At 47.6% G+C, this 16,861-nt stretch overlaps 1 protein-coding gene across 10 annotated transcripts in view; it reads left to right on the top strand.

Moving 5' to 3' along the window:
- LOC139040790 (liprin-alpha-1-like) overlaps positions 1 to 10,878 on the top strand; it is an 83,764-nt gene extending 72,886 nt beyond the window's left edge. For 8 of the 10 annotated variants that reach the window (XR_011495099.1, XM_070487901.1, XM_070487899.1 and 5 more), the window contains 5 exons: positions 4,531 to 4,706; positions 5,674 to 5,742; positions 6,637 to 6,802; positions 8,539 to 8,606; positions 9,522 to 10,878. Coding sequence is in view for 8 of the 10 variants with exons in the window: in XM_070487901.1 (XP_070344002.1) it covers positions 4,531 to 4,706; positions 5,674 to 5,742; positions 6,637 to 6,802; positions 8,539 to 8,597 (470 nt within the window). In the remaining 2 variants the exon portion in view is untranslated. Of the gene's footprint in view, positions 1 to 3,648; positions 3,751 to 4,530; positions 4,707 to 5,673; positions 5,743 to 6,636; positions 6,803 to 8,538; positions 8,607 to 9,521 lie in introns of those variants that run through there. The other 2 variants (XM_070487897.1, XR_011495098.1) reach the window with 2 other exon arrangements.
- Positions 10,879 to 16,861: the final 5,983 nt, after the last annotated feature.

Raw genomic sequence — 16,861 nt, 5'->3', positions numbered from 1 at the left:
GTCCTTGGAGCTGAGGTGTGTTTCCTGGAGGCAACAAATTGTTGGATCTCGTTCTTTAATCTATTTTGCCACTCTGTGTCTTTTTATTGGCGAGTTCAATCCGTTTACGTTGAGGGTGAGTATTGATGCATGAGGGCTTAATGCTGTCATTCTGTTGCTCGTTTTCCGGTTTTCCTGTGTTTCCTTTGTTTCTTGTCCTGTGTGTTTTAGCCTACCCATTGACTTCTGCAGTTTCTTAGGCTGGGTTTCTTAGATTTTTCCTTATTTATGTTTTATGTTTCTGTTCTGTTTTTCAGTTTAGTGGCTACCCTGAAGTTTGTATTCAGAATCTCGTGTATAACATAGTCCATTTTCTGGTGGTCTCTTACTTCCTTAGCCTAGATTGTTTCAGTCCCTTTCCTCCTCCCCTCCGAAATTATTATTTTCATCTCTTATTCCAACTTGTGTTGTGAGTTTGTGGTTAGAGTGATAAGATTATCTTTGCTTTGGTGATTTCCTTCCCTTTATCCTAATGCTATAGTTGAATATTTGCTATCCTATTTAGCTTCTGTCTATTTGTCTCCCTACTCTGTGTTTTGTGACCCCTTACTCCCTTTTTTTCTTTTTTCAGGTATGAGGGCCTTCTTGAGGATTTCTTGTAGTGAAGGTCCTGTGACTACAAAGTCCCTTAGCTTTTGTTTGTCTGGAAAAGATTTAATTTCTCCCTCCTATCTGAAGGATATTTTTCCTGGATAGAGTATTCTTGGCTGAAGATTTTTATCCTTTAAAGTTTTGAATATGTCATTCCAATCTCTCCTAGCTTGTAAGGTTTCTGTCGAGAAATCCGCTGAAGGTCTGATAGGGGTTCCTTTGTAGGTTCTTTTCTTCTGCCTTGCTGCCCTGAGTATTCTTTCTCTGTCCTTTATTTTTGCCATTTTTACTACTATGTACCTTGCAGTAGGTCTTTTTACATTGACAAATGTAGGAGATCTGAAAGCTTCCTCCACACACATTTCTCTCTCAATCCCTAGATTTGGGAAGTTCTCTTCTATGATTTCGTTGAGCACACTTTCTGCTCCATTTTCGTTTTCCACGCCCTCAGGAATTCCGATGATTCTTAAGTTGCATTTTCTCATTGAGTCAGCTATTTCTCTGAGCTTTTCTTCAGTTTTTTTAATTCTTAGTTGCCTTTCTTCCTCTGTCTGGAGTCATTCAGCCTGTCTTTGATTATGCTAGTTTGCTCCTCTATGGTGTCTACACGGACATTCAGGGAATCTGTATTCTGTTTTATCTGGTCCATTGTGTTTTTCGTCTCTAGTGTTTCTAATTGATTCTTCTTTATAATTTCAATCTCTTTTGTGAAGTAACTCCAGAACTTGTTGACTTGTTTCTCTATATTTCCCTTTACCTCATTGAGTATTTTGAGGATAGCTATTTTGAACTCCTCTTCACTTACTTTACCCATTTCCAAGCCCTCAGGACATAATTCTGTGTTTTTATTGTTTCCTTTTGGACTGGAACTTTTATAAATTGCTGGATGGTAGAGGAGAGGTTTTTGCGCATGATGCTGTTATTTGGTTGCAGGTACAGCCTGTCGCCACTAGATGGGGGTCGAGAGCCTTGGTTCTGAGCCCTGCGCCTTCAGCCGCGATGGTGGCGCCCAGCATGGGTTGAGGGAGGAGGGACACTTTCTCTCATGCCGACCTGGATTGGCACAGCTCTCGCTCTCTGGTCTCCCAGGGCCCTGGCTTGCTGGGGTTCCCCCACGCGAAAGCTGTCCCTTGTTAGAGGGTTTCCGCTGCTCCAGCGGTGGGAGTCCTGCACAATCTCCCAATGCATGGCCCCTCCCTTGCTCCTTCTCACACCCACGGCAGCGATCCCAGTCTCTAGGGGAGGGAGCGAAGACCCCGTTCCAGCTCCTCTGAGGGCGGCTCCAGCCTCTCTGCCTTCGGTCGTTTGGCTGCTGTGGGTCTGTGAGGATTTCTGTTATTGGGATTTTTTTTTTTTTGGTTGGAAAGCAGTTGCTCTTTTTAGTTGTAATTTGGAGGGGAGAGAGTCCTGGGTGAGCTCACGCTGCCATGTTGCTGACGTCACCCCTATTTCTAGATATTTTATTCTCTTTGTTGCGATTGTAAATGGGATTCTATTCTTGAGTTCTTGTTCTGTTAGTTTGTTATTAGAGTAGAGAAATGCAACTGATTTTTGTAAGTAGACTTTGTATCCTGCAACTTTGCTGTAGATGTTTATTTCTAATAGTTTTCCCATGGCTTCTTTTTTTTTTTTTTAAAGATTGGCACCTAGGCTAACAACTGTTGCCAATCTTTTTTTTTTTTTTTTTTTCTGCTTTATTTCCCAAACCCCCCTGGTACATAGTTGTATATCTTAGTTGCATGTCTTTCTAGTTGTGGGATGTGGGACGCCGTCTCAACGTGGCCTGATGAGCAGTGCCATGTCCGTGCCCAGGATCCGAACCCTGGGCTGCCTCAGCGGAGCGCGTGAACTTAGCCACTCAGCCGCCGAGCCGGCCCCGCCATGGCTTCTTTAGGGTTTTCTCTATATAAAATCATGTCGTCTGCAAACAGTGAGAGTTACACTTCTTCACTGCCAATTTGGATTCCTTTTCTTTCTTTTTCTTGCCTATTGCTCTGGCCCAAACCTGCAGTACTATGTTCAGTAAGAGTGGTGGGAGTGGGCTCCCTTGTCTTGTTCCTGTTCTCAGGGGGATGGCGCTCAGTTTTTCCCCGTTGAGTATGATGCTGGCTGTGGGTTAGTGATTTCCCATTTTTAAAAATATTAGGAAATTTGTTAAGTGGAGAAAACTAGTCTGGCATCCTTACAGAGGAGGGAGGGTTGGAGATGAGTGCTTTGAAGACCCTCCTCTCATGGCCTGGTGGTTAAAGTCTGGCCCCCAGCACTCAGCGGCCCAGGTTCACTCCCTGGCCGCAGCACCACAGCACCTGTCTGTCTGCGGCCGTGCTGTGGGGCAGCTTGTGACTTACCACCAGGGTGCGCCACCACGCCCTGCGGCTCTGGGAGGAAGCACGGTCCTCCTCTGAGCCACAGCACCTGTGCCTACTTTCTTGTGCTTACGTCAGTCTGCGCGAACCGTCTCAAGGGGAACACTCCTCCTGTGACTTGTTCTGACGTGTGTACTCCTTCACTCAGAAATGCCACCCCCTGCCACACTGCTGGGTAACAGCAGGGCACAGACGGGCAGGACTCTGCTGTCGGCTCACTGGACTCCAGTGTGGCGATTCTGCTCTAGCCACTTATCAGAGGGCTTCAGGAGCACAGACGGAGCCCTGTGGCTCTGCCTCCAGGGCTCAGGGGGCAGCACAGAGGCGCTGGTTCAGCTGGGCCTTGGAGGTGGAGGAGGAGCTCCTTAGCAGGGGACGATGGCAGAGGCGGCTCAGTGAGAGCGCAGGTGGGGAGATGCAATGGGAGCCTCTCACCCGGCATGCCTCGAAAGCATCGACTACAATAGTCTGCTTTTAAGTAAGACGATAACGATTAAGCTCAAAGTAAAATCTCCCAGAATTTTCAGAATAAAGAAATCACTAACAACAGTCATAATAATAGGTAAGACTTAAGAACTCGAAGCACTTTCAGAGGTTAATTATTTAATCCTTCCCACAACCCCGTGCGTGTGAGTGCTGTCTTCTTCCCCAGGTTTTACGAAGAAAGAAACTGAAGACAAAACTGGTTGAGGACACAGCCCGTTTAAAGGATAGTCTGGTCATGATTGAGCTAACGTGAATCACAAGAAAAACCGTAAGCCAGCTTTTATACTATATATATATACACACTTTATACTATATATGTAGTGCGTATATTTTATACTATATATATATAGTGTGTGTGTGTATAGTATAAAAGGGCATTGGAAATAAAATGGGTAAATCAGTTTTGTCTGTTTTCTGTATCTGTTTTAAATCTTTTTATAGTTGACAAAAGTTGTCTTTGGAAGTGATTGGTGAGCATCCGGAGATATTTTTATGGAGTGGCTATTTTTAGATCTCTACTAGAGCGAGTTTAATAATGTATCACTTCGTGTGGTGTAAGATCTTCCCCCCAGTCTCTGATATGCTGGAGAGTATCTTTAAGTTTCTCTCTTTTTAAAATGAGACAACAAAAAAGGCTTCAAGGAAACAAGCTTCAAGATTACAAATGAGAGATTTGTGTTGAATCGAGCAGGGCGCCAACTCCTTCTCTGACGAAAAGAAAGTGTTTCAGAAACTCTGAAGGCTGTAGAGGAAGCGTGCTCGTGCCTGGTGGGCATTCAGCTTCTTCTCTGTCCTTCTGGTTTCTGACCCTGGATCCTCCTCATTTTCTGTTCTCTAGAAAATAAATGTCCGTAAGAACTTCATTGCTCTTGGGTTCTTTGGCAGCATGAGTTCTAGTGGGACAGTTTCCCTTCGATGGAGGAGGGCCGAGGCATGACCTCTAAATGCAGCAGCGGTTGCCTGCCCACCTTCTGTGTGCTGTTACAGGTGTGCATGATGAAGACAGCTTTGTGCAGACGCCGTTCTAATTGTTTCTGTTCACCTGTAGACGTGCTTGTGTGGAGCAACGATCGAGTGATTCGCTGGATCCTCTCAATTGGTCTTAAAGAATATGCAAACAATCTGGTGGAGAGTGGCGTTCACGGTGCACTTGTGGCCTTAGATGAAACCTTCGATTTCAGCGCACTGGCGCTCTTGTTACGGATCCCTAAGCAGAACACACAGGTATGCTGCAGAGCCGGCCCGGCTCTCACTCAGCGTTCAGTCAGGTCTCCTGATGGAGACGTCTAGCTGGTTAACTGAGTGGACACAAAACTTCACAGTACCTCAGACAACTATCCCTAATCCACAAAATACTGGTTCCAAACCAGCAATGCTTAATTCTTCATTAGTTTTGCTTGTCCTTCCATTTTCTGTTGTCAGCATGAGAGTCTTGCAATACAAAAAACAAGGGGAAACTTCATTCAAGTCCATATGCTCGTAGGAGTGATGACGTGTATTTAGTTCTTACGTGGAAAGAGAAATGCTCATAGGTACACCGATGGAGATTCTGTTTATTTTGTTTCTATTGCCCTGTGTGATTCTTTTTGACACACGGGCTCACCTGAGAATCAGGAAATTTATTCTTCTTCTACAGAAGATTGTATGTCTTTTGCCAATACCCCCCATCCCCCCACCAGCACCAACCCACAGAGCACACTTTCGTAGATAGTCTGCCAGCGGTCATGGGTCCCTTTCCCTGAAAGCCCATCCATGGGCTCCGCAGGAATCCCCTAATTTAAAATGTGGTTGTGGGGGCCAGCCCGGTGGTGCAGCGGTTAAGTGCGCACGTTCCGCTTCTCGGCAGCCCAGGGTTCGCCGGTTCGGATCCCGGGTGCAGACGTGGAACCACTTGGCAAGCCATGCTGTGGCAGCGTCCCACATATAAAATAGAGGAAGATGGGCATGGATTCTAGCTCAGGGCCAGTCTTCCTCAGCAAAAAAGAGGAGGATTGGCAGCTGGTGTTAGCTCAGTGCTAATCTTCCTCAAATAAATTAATTAATTCGATTAAATTAAATGCTGTCATGGCTCAAGGTGTTTATAGCCTGAGCTTTTTAAAAGTCTTGATTTGAAAAACAGTTGTGATATGCTAACGTCCTTCAGATTAGATTGATGAAGCTTTGCGGTATTGTTGTTTTGTTATGATTTCAGGCTCGCGCTGTCTTGGAAAGAGAATTTCACAACCTTTTGGTCATGGGGACGGACAGAAGGTTTGATGAAGTGAGTTTTCAGCCTAATGAATTTTATTTAAATTTGCATTCAGTGTGAATTATTTGTTTGTATGCACGTGAGCCCCGTCGGCAGTCTCTCTTCTAAGGGTGGGGATGATTTTACCTCCTGAGCTAAGCTTTGCTCTCAAAAATGTGTTAACAAATGAGATAGTAAGAAACTCGTATTTTCAGTCTGAGGTTTTCTGTTTTTAAAATATTTGCTATTGAAGTTTTGATAGCCCTCAAAAATGTTGTTCCCATCAACATTGGTGGCAGCCGAGGCATGGCGTCCATGGGGTATGTTTGGGGACCGCTGGATGTCTGACCCCAATCCAGAGTCCCTGTGCTTTGGAGAAACCTGTTAGAAGGAGATTAGAGAAACGCAACATGTTAATTTCCCCTCACACAGTCGTGACTCGTTTGTTCCCACACTGTTTTTATTCTTTCCTTCGTTGCCCCTTAAGAAAACGTGAGTTTGCCTGGTGACTAGGAGGACAGCTAAAGGAGCGCTCGCTGGCTCTTCCCCAGCTCTAAGGCAGAACTGCTTACAGCTTGGAAACTATTTTAAGACAAATAGAAATGTATTATCTTACATGGCAAGAAGATGATTTCTCCAAGATAAGAAGGGAAACGGGGTGATGAACAGGAGGCACATGCACCTGGGCGGCCCAGGGCCGTCCTCATCGATGCCCAGCGAGGGCCCCACATAGTGTTACTGGGCCCGTCACTCTCAGAAGTTCCCGGTGGGGACAGTAGATCCTGTGGTTATCAGGAACGGGTTAAATAGGTGTGAACAAACATGCAGTGACAAGTTCAGCAGTCAGGTTCAAGGCTGGTAACTTGACTGTCTATATTTGTCCTTTATTTTAAAATCAGTCTTGTTTTCTGTCCTTTAATTTCCCAGGACCATGATAAAAGCTTTAGGAGAGCACCTTCTTGGAGAAAAAAATTTAGACCAAAGGATGTTCGTGGCTTAGCTGCTGGGTCCGCAGAGACTCTCCCCGCCAACTTCCGGGTCACCTCCTCTCTGTCCTCACCCTCCATGCAGCCGAGGAAGACGCAGCTGGACGGTAGGTGTGCAGGGGCAGCCAGCCGCTGTGGGCGGCATGAGCAGCTTTGTGGCTGGAATGTTAACAGTGATCCAGAATGGCCTCTTGGATGTGTTACAAGGCATTGAGTACTGGTGCATGCCCAGGTGAAGTGTTTTAAAATGAATCCTAACATCTGTGCATAACAGTTTAACAATAATGTAGGTTTTTTAGAGTCTTGTCTGGTTGAATCTTAGCATATCCTTCCAACTAATAAAGCTGAGCGTCGCGTGTGTTCTCGGCGTGCTGAGTGGACGTCCTGTAGCCTGTGTGTGTGGCAGGCAGCCCTGGAAGGCTCCGCCGCAAGGTGGTGCAGCAGCTCTCGGGCCACGCCGGGTGCTCCCGGGACGTCTCTCCCCCTGGAGAGGTGACTGAGTCCATCTTAGAGAACACAGTTTCCCCCTCTGTGAGCCTTCCCTTTCCTCCCTCCACCCCTGCTGGCGTTGGTCCCTGTCACTGCGCACCGTAAGGACGGAGAGGAGGAAGAAGGTGAGCCTGGGCAGGTCGTCACCGGAGCGCGGTAATTTGTATAAATCTAACGGTAACTCGGCCCTCCACTTATTGAATAGGCTGACGGAGCGCCTTCTGATTTTCTTCACAGCTTCGTGCCCAGTTTCCTCAGAATCAGTCACACTTCCCGTGTTAAGTATTGACGGCGACATTGAGATTAGAGTTCAGATAAATTAAAAAGAAGCCTAGAGAGAGGTGTAGGGAATATATTATAGGGAAGACGGCTGTTGACCCTTGTAGGAAAACTGAGGCCTAACCCCGGGAGAGTGGACTGCTCAATGCCTTCTTAAATAAGGGGCGTCGGGGAAGTTGCAGCTGGCCTCTTGGGACCTTAGGGTCAGGATTTGGAAAGATGACCCATGCTCACCGACAGTGCCGGCTGTCGTGCCGTCTCTTCTGGAACCACGGCACCTTCTTGATAAAATGTGTTCCTGCTGGACCCGTGGGAACGCAAACTGTGTAATTGGCAGTCGGGAATATCTGCTCCAGGTGTTCGCACATTTCCTGTCCAGGTTGCAAGGGAGAGTCGGGGCTCACCTCTTGGGCCGTGCCGTGTGTTTCTCGACAGGAACAAGGCATCAGTGGTACACATCACTTCCGGCAGAAACTGAGACTGGGTTTTAGTGTTCTTAGATGAGTCATTGTCCTCTACCCACCCCCTGCAGCCAGGCCCTGGGGAGGAGTGCCCTGGACGCTCCCTCAGACGGTCGTGGAGGGCAGGTGGCCCGAGGGCGCGTCTCCCGTCAGGCCAGGCCTGCATTTGACTCCGGTCACCTGCACCCCGTGGTGTCTAGCGCTGCCCCGGGTTATCTACCTCACACCGGCCTTGGGGATATCACGTTTAGGCCCCGAAGAAAAGTCTAGTTGCTCTGCAAATCTAGAGAGTTTCAGGAGAAACAAAGTTACCAGCTGAAGTAGTTGTCACTTACACAGAGGACATCACGAAGTCTGTACCATCTGACGCGTCCTTGCTGTCGTGAGATTAGCTGCCAGTGGCTCCCAGGGCTGCTGGGGGCTGAAGAGAACCCCCTCCTGGCGACACTTAGGTTCTCTTTCCCTGGCTCGTCCGCTCCCATCTAGAAGTTTCCCTGGGAGCCCTCAGTAGGTGCTGTTGTAGGTGTGCAGATGTGTGTGTACGTGTGCCCGTGTGACGTCTGAAGACTAACCGCACGCTGTGTTTGCACGCTTCCTCCCCGGTGTCGGAGCAGGCAGCGTGTCGGGAGCGCAGAGGCTGGACGCCGCCACGGTCAGGACTTACTCCTGCTGAAGCCCCGAGGTGAGTAGAGGGCTCCGCGTGCCCGGAGGCCGCAGAGGCGGCCGGGTGACCGCACGGGGACGCTGCCTGGCCCGGAGAGCCCGTTTCCGTTCCTCCAGGCCTTTAGGAACACGCACGCAAGCCCGGCTGCACCCATTACGAGGTTCTGGTGTTCTGTATGCTCACAGTTGGTCACAGAGGGGTTCGTGTATCCTCATTTATTAAGGAAAAAAGTGTATTTGCATTTTTTCCTTAAAACTGAAAGTGCTGGACTCTTTTCAGTATCTGCTAATGTCTTTTGGGGGTGGGGAGGCAGGAGAGCAGCGCGTGGCAGGAGCTCACCAGCTCAGCTCTTGGCTGGCGGCCACCCGTGGTTGAGAGCGCCCGGCACGGCGGCTCTCCGCCTTGACCCTGGCATCCGCGCTGATGTCGCTCCCACGTCAGCGGCGCCCGCTGGCTTTCTTAGAAATACACGTTCTTGAATGAGCCGCACCCCGCACGGCCAGGTTTCCTGGGGCCACGCTGTCGTGCGACCCTGAGGGCCTCGCGGCTGGTGTTAAACACACAGCTGCGTTGCCATCTCAGGGGTGCAGTTACGAGCAGCCCGCTCGCGCTGAAGGGGTGACGTGGGGCTGGGAGCCCAGCCCCTGCTCGTGGCGCCAGGGCCGGGGGCTCTGTTCCGCTCTCCACTTTTCACGTCTCCGCCAGAAGGTTTGATTGGTTTCCTAATCTTTTTAATTGGTAACTTTTAGACATACGCCAAAAGGAAGTCAGCAAGGAATTTTCTCATTGATACGCGTACTCCTTGACGTTTCATCTCAGTTCTCAAGCAGCTACAGCGCAAGGGGCAGGGAGGCAGGGCTGGGCCTCAGGACGCAGGTGTGTGCCGGGCGGCCCGTCCTAAGGCTGATTGTCCTGTTTGTGCTTCCTTTCCAGTTTACCCACACTACTTCTACAGATGACCGCGCAGCGCTCGGGACCCGGCGAAGACGGCCTTTCAGAATTCAGTGGATCTGCAATCTGTTGATACTTGTTATATGGACCCTAAGATATTTTATTACAGAGTTTTTAATTAGTGAAAAATTCACGAATACCATAGAGAAAATATTTTAGAATTTAATGTTTCTTATATTTATGTAAACGTATGACTTCATTTATATAGTTACTTACTTTTTCATGTATATCCAGGCTATAAATATCCTTTCAAATCGATTCTGTTCTTCTATCTAATTTTAGTCTTTCAAACGAATGTACTGTAATGCTTGTATGTATAAATCCTATGAAAAGATACAGGGCTTTTGTAAATTATGCATTTATTGTAATTATCATTAATTTTTTAATAATAATCGGCGAGAGAGAAGAGGATTTTACTGCATTTGCATTTGTAAGATCATCATGACATGGTGCGCGTTATCCTGACAAATGTAACCAGCTCTACAACAATCATTTTGAAACAAGCAGACTTAATTTCAAGCAATTGCGTTTTAATGACTGACCTTACTCTACTTTTTCTAGCAAGAAATGCTTTACTCTGCAGCGTGAACAGACTGAAAGTACCTGGTGTTAAATATGAGCTTCTGATAAAATTTGGGCTGAAGGGGCCGTCAGAACTGTGAGCATCTCTGGTGGCTCTCAGTAGCTTGCAGAGCTCGTCCCTGGGGACCCGCACGAGCCCGAGCCGGGAGCACTTCTCTCGGCCGCAGGAAGGGCTGGGGGGCTCTCTGGGCTCTGCCCCGACGGGTGGACGCCGGCCCCCGCCCCGCTGCTCTTTGAGGACCAAGCAGGAAGCACCGCACTCCGCAGGGACGCCGGTGCCGGAAGAGGAAGGCGCAGGCTCCCGGAAACCAGGAAACCACGCAGTGCGACTCTACTAAAGGCCTTATTTTTTCTTATGTAAATCATCTTTTTACATTTGTTTGTAAACATGTTGAAAGGAGGGACCTAGTGGTACATTTTTAGCTTTTGACGATATAGCCGTTTTGGACTGTCTAAGTAGCAGATGTAACTTTTCCTTTTTAAATGGCACATTAAAGAGCCAGCAGGAAATGTGTTCCCACCATGGTGCGTTATTTATTATACAGCTCATTTTGTCGGTGGACGGTTTACATTCGGTTTCTGCTTTTAACTTCCCTGTACGATTCATTCGTTGTTACATTCTGTTTTCTGTTAATCTTTTGTGAACTTCCTGATTATGTAACAAAGTATGTACAGTCTCCTTTTGAACTATTTTTATCACAGTATTATTGCTTTCTTTCAATAAAGTACTGAGGCGTTTTCCACTGCCAATAAAGGATACTGAGAATAAGCTGTCATTCTGTGACAAATCGGCCGCAGCTGGCTCATCTCCGGCTCCAGGCTGATTCAGTGGCGGCAGCGTCGTCGAGTGGACTTTCTTGGGTAGAAATCAGTTGACAGAATGAAAAAGCTGGGGATGGAAGCACAGGATGGGGGCGTCCCCGCCAGGAAGCCCAGGGGCTTCCCGCCTCGGCCCCCGAGGCCCAGACCCTCTCTCGCTGAGACCTGGGGGACCAGGCCCGGGCAGCCTGGCGCTCAGAGTCACCGCAGGCCACAGGGAGGCGCGTCAGTCCATGCGCGCACTGGGGCCCTGCTCTCCTGCTGCTCCCGCCCTGGGCTGTGTCCTTCCGGTTCCCAGGGAGCCTGGTCTCGGAGCGCTCAGACGGAGTCCTGAGTCATGAAGCAGTCCGGCGCGAGAGGGGAGGGGCTGCAGGGCGGCAAGGCGCGGCGCTCGTGGCTGGCAGCGCCAGGCCCAGGGCACCCGATGCCTCAGCCCCTACGTGCTGTCGCCCGCCCTCCCGCCACCACAGTATTGTCATCAGGTCTGGGGGTGCACGATGCCCAGGCAGACCCCATGCCTCGCGCTGTGTTGGGTGGGCGCTGCTGACTGTCGCCTCGGTTTTCCTTTTCCTGTTCTGCTGTCCTTCCAGGGCTGATGGCCGCTTCTCCTGAGTGACGTCTTTACTTTATTCGGGTGAATACATTCCAGCTGGTGTCCATCAGGGCACAGCGATCCGGTGGTTTGGTGTTCTCTTGAGAGCCTGTGCTGGCTGGTTTTCCAGTTTTGTTGGGGGCAGCCTTTTCTCGGCATTTCCTCGTTCTTGGGTTCACTTAAGCGTGAGACTCAAAACCACATAGCGCTTCCCTGCTTTTTCACCCACCAGTCCGTTTGCCTGACCAAAGCCGGGCAAGCCTTGGGTAGCCTGAAGCTTCTGGAAGCAGACCAGGTCATCATTGGCTCTTTAAGTTGCAGGTGTTTGATTAAAACTTCATTCGGTGGTTCCGTTTACGCCTTTAACAAAAAGTCAGCTCAGAACGACCCAGAGAGCACAGGCCGGTGTTGCAGTAGCTCTGCTGTGCTAGGCGCACTCTCAGCCACGCCTCCCGGGTCTGCTCGCCCCACCTGCAGTGTCCCAGGGCTCGCCCGCAGTCGGTGGGGATGGGAGCCATTCGCAGGCCAGGTGTGGCCACACCGAAGACTCTCTGGACCCTTCCCACCGCTAGATCTCTGTCGAGCCTCCTTTAGCCTCATAATTGCTGCCCTTAAGTTTCTCTTTTCAAGTCTCACATCATGCACTTTAAGGTAATTGTGGGTTTGGGGTTTTCTTTGCTCTTTTGCTGGCTAAGTCCTGTGCTCATGGGGATGGGCTCCCCAGGGTCTGGGGAGGAGCGTGTCTCCCCTGTATCTCCGGCATGTGGATAGCGAGGTGGGCGTCTGGGTGCTGTGGCTGCTGTCTTAACCGCTGACGTGTCATCGAGTGCATTCCCAAATAGCTCAGAGGCTTCTGTTTCTGACATTTCCTTAGCTTAACTCCTCGGTGAGGAGGAGGAAGTAGCCAGTGGTTTTGCAACCGCGTGTCCTTGACTCAGTGGGGCACCTTTTGGAGTCCTGTTGTTCGAGGCCAGCACTGCGTGCGCCCCTCCACCTGGCACACGCCGAGGGCACACCCAGTGCAGGGAGGAGCAGGGCCGGTTCCTTCGGGAGGCTGGCGTGGAGGATCCATCCTTCGCCTCTTCCCGCTTTCAATGCTTGTTGGCCTCCTGGGCTGTGAGCCGGGTCTCCCGTCTCTGCCTCTGTCTTCACGTGGCCCCACCCTGTGTCTTATCGTCTGTCTCTTACGAGGACACTTGTCACTGGCCCACCTAGGTCATCCGGGATGGTCTCACCTCAAGACGCTTCACTTAGTTACACCTACAAAGACCCCTTTCCCAAATAAACTCACGTTCACAGGATCCTGCGATTTGCACACAGACACATGCTTGTGGGGCCCCCGTTCACCCCATTCCACCTTTCGACATTCTGGAGAAGAGCTGCCCTGCCCGGGAGATACCCGGATGGATAGACCTGGCTCTACCCCAAGGGACCCACCCCCCAGTGGGAACATGGTGAGCCGAGAGAGGGAGCCGTGACGCCCGGGCTCCTACATAACACGTGCTTAATGTGGCCTCTCGATTCCTCCAGTGTGGACTTTGCCTCTTGGCATCTCCTTCTGGGGGATGAGAATTTCAGCTTTCCCGCACCTCCCTTTCTCCTCCCCAGCTCCCAGCAGAGCTGAATCCGTGTTCACTGTTGCCGTGAGGAAGGCTGGAGGTGTTATTCATTGCTGGGCCAAGTGGGTTACTATGATTACAACGGAGGGCACATGTTGTGTGCCCAGTATTTACAGATGAAATGACCGTGTCTGGGATTTGCTTGACAATAATCTTGGTGGAGGGGTAGGTCAGGATATGGGTCAAACCAAATTGACCGTGTGGGTTGATAGTTGTTGAAGGTGGGTGATGGATTCATGAGGGTTTATCATAGTATTCTCTTTTTGCATTTGTGTGACATTTTCTATAATAATATTTTAATAGTTATTTTAGGGAGACCCTCTGTGTTTTAAACCCTCAGTCTTTAGATGTCTGGAAAAATTGCTTCTTGGTCCTCACTTTGGAATGTAATTTACCCAAGTTTTGAACATTAACTGCAGCCCACCCATTTTACACCACAACTCAGCATGCACGCACTACGTTTCATCCATTCTATCGTGACTCCTTTGTGACATTTTGGTGTCTTTGAAGTCAGGATGTGTCTTACAAACGATGGCATCTTAGACTTGATGAACTATGGCGTACGACAAAACTTCACGTGGGCTGCAGCTTCTCTGCTGCTCCTCCCACTGACAGGTGGGGTCTCATCCCCTGCAGCTTGGCCAGCCTCAGTGACTTGGTTGACCAAATGAATGTGGCAGATGTGTGTTAAAGAAAGTGTGTTAAACCACACCAAGGACTGTGCTGTCTTCCTTCTAACCAAAATTGCTTTGCTTAGGGGGCTGGGAAATAAAGCTTAAATAAAAGGGTAGTGAGGGAAAAATCAAATCTTTGTGGCTACTGTCAGGGCAGCTGTTAGAGACTGAATGGTGTAGATTTATATGTCCAATTTCTGTTGAATGCAATATATTCATTGAGGCTATACAATTATCTTAATCTACATCTCTAAGATCCACAGCTCCCTTAGAATCTAGGAAGGTAGCACAGTGACAGCTGTTGATATTCATCAGGTTAATTACTTCAGAATAATTTTATGTTATTGGGTTCACGGGTACCCAGAGATGTTGATCATTGAAATATTCGATTCAGGGAACAATGTAAGAAAGGGTAGTTTGAAAGCTATGTGTGTGTGTCCAGAGCCAGTCAACCTTTCCATGGCTATTAGGAACAGAGCTTAAAAATAATAAAAGCTGATTTAATTGGAACAAATGCAACCCAGCTTTAGATTTTATGTCATCCAGAGTAATGATAATGTTTATGTAATCAGATGTAATTCTTTCTCCTTCTCCTGAAATATTGAATCAGATTGTGTTGTGTGTTTAAACATGGCTTGAGAAAGTCTCAGGGACAGTGATGTGGCAGGAGTTCTTTGGTCCTTGGTCTCCTGGGATTATGCCTCTGAGATACAATCAGTGATTCAGTCCCCATAGATCTTTGGTGCCATCCAATTCTGACATAGTGATAAAGCTCTGATTTGAGTGATTCACAAGAGATAGGAAGGACAGAAAAGGACAAATTGGCATGAAATAGACTGTAAGGTGGTTTGTGGCATGCATTTTTCATAGGCAATTTCACATAGAAAAGCTTAGAGACTCGTGACCAGTGCTACCTGAGCAAAGGTAGCAGGACCTTATGAATGGTGACTTGACAAATGTGAATTATTCTTAGAATTTTCATGTTAGGGGAAGTAGGTCAATATGGTAAACATTTAGAATTTATAGACCAGGTGACAAGAAATGGCAATGAACCAGTTAGTTAATCAATGCTTATGGTGCCATTCCAGATCCAAAGTGGGACATAAGTAAAGTTTGTCCTCAACGCTCAGTATCCTTTGGCTAACTCTACTTGGGCTCTTCTCTGTCCTGGGTGATCTGACTTCTTGTTCCGATCCCTTATCCCTGCCAGAAAAGCCAAGGGTTTATATTTGATCCGTTACTTTCTTTTAATATGAAACTATCCAATGCATTATGTCAACAGCTTCAGGATGACTTTTTAAGCTATAAAAATAACCAGCAAAGCTATAGTCATGTTTTAATGACAGAAAGCTAGAAATTTGTTTTTTTCCTAGATTGACACCTGAGCTAAAACTGTTGCCATCTTTTTTTTTTGTTCTTCTCCCCAAAGCCCCCCAGTACACAGTTGTAGGTTCTAGTTGTGAGTGCCTCTGGTTGTGAAATGTGGGACTCCGCCTCACCGTGGCCTGACGAGTGATGCCACGTCTGCATCCAGGATCTGAACCAGTTAATCCCTGGGCTGCTGAAGCAGAGCACACGAACTTAACCACTTGGCCATGGCGCTGGCCCAAGAAAGCTGGAAATTTTAAGATGAAAAATGCTTTGAATTCAATGTATATTCCTATGTTTTGCTACCCCATCAGTTTTTTCCAATAATGAGGAGTAGGGGCCCTGTAGTAGGAGAGTGTAACAGGTCATTGGGGGTTAGGGTTAGGGTTCAGGTCAGAATGTGCATAATGTAGACCAATTTGGATGGTATTAATAATGATATTTGCCTTTCACTGAGAATTTACTATCTGCCAGGCATTGAATGTTTCACATATACCATCTCATTTTAACCCTGACAACAACTCCGTGAGATGGATATTATAAGTACCTTTTTATAAGTGACATATGACCTGTGAAGACATGAAATAATTTGCTCAAGATCACACAGTTGAGGGATGGCAGAGATAGGATTTGGACCCAAGGCCGTATGACTCTGAGGTTAGAGCATTCAGCTATAATGGTTTACTTTTACCATGCTTTCCCAGACAAAAACACTACCTTTTACTTCTTCTTCACAAACACCAACAAATTGAAGACTGGATTGTTTAGAGTTTTATCTTCTTTAACCCTTCCTCTCTCTCTCTCAGGAAGTGGGAAGTGAAAAGAGTGTAAATTCTCAATGGAGAACCCAGTCTGAGATTGGCCCTGGTAAGGCTGGACTACAAGATCAGTTCTTGAATAATGAGAATGGCTTGCTCGTTGTGTAGGATCTCTGAGGTTCTGCCTTTGTCTAAACTTATCACAAGAATGTGAATCTGGCACGTGCAGTTCTGCATAAGATAAGTCCCTGTAGGCCATTATGGGAAGTCTTTCAAAGCTTCTTCGTTCCTTATAGGAATCCAGGAGGACAACCATTGTGTGCCTTTGAGGTTCTCAAGAGGTCACAAGCCCATGTAGAGTTCAACTAAGCAGAAAAAATGTCTTAATCTGTGATGGGCCATTTGTCCCCATATACGGGTGCTGCATTTGCAGTGATCATGAAATCTTTCTAGAACAGGATTACAGTTTGGCATAGACAGGTCCAGTAATGTAATACATTACATCCAAATGGTTTAAGAGCAATCAATTGGGTATCTGAAGACTTATCTCTGTGATTAAGTGGATATGAGTTCTTGAGCAAATCACTCCAACTCTAGGCTTCTGTGTACTTACCTCTGGAAAAGGAGTTGGATTTAATCAATCTCTTCACCTGCGATATAGTTGTCCTGACACATTGTTACTTTGTTCTTTGAATGGAAATACATCAATCAGCTCAATCCTGTAGCACTAGTTACTTTATGCTTACCAGAAGCTAGGGTTACCAGCAACCTATTAACTTACTAGAAAAATAAATTGTTACCTAGTACGTGTAGTTGGTTTATTGATAATATATTTGAGTATATAAATAGGACTCTGTGGGAAAAATGATGAAAGGAGTCCTTGGTGATGAAGAGGTTGGAAACTCTTATT

The sequence above is a fragment of the Equus asinus genome, chromosome 17 (genome assembly GCF_041296235.1).
Source record: "Equus asinus isolate D_3611 breed Donkey chromosome 17, EquAss-T2T_v2, whole genome shotgun sequence".
Lineage (NCBI taxonomy): Eukaryota > Metazoa > Chordata > Mammalia > Perissodactyla > Equidae > Equus > Equus asinus.
Note: the sequence above shows the minus strand (reverse complement) of the source record. Positions and strands in the feature narration are given on the sequence as shown.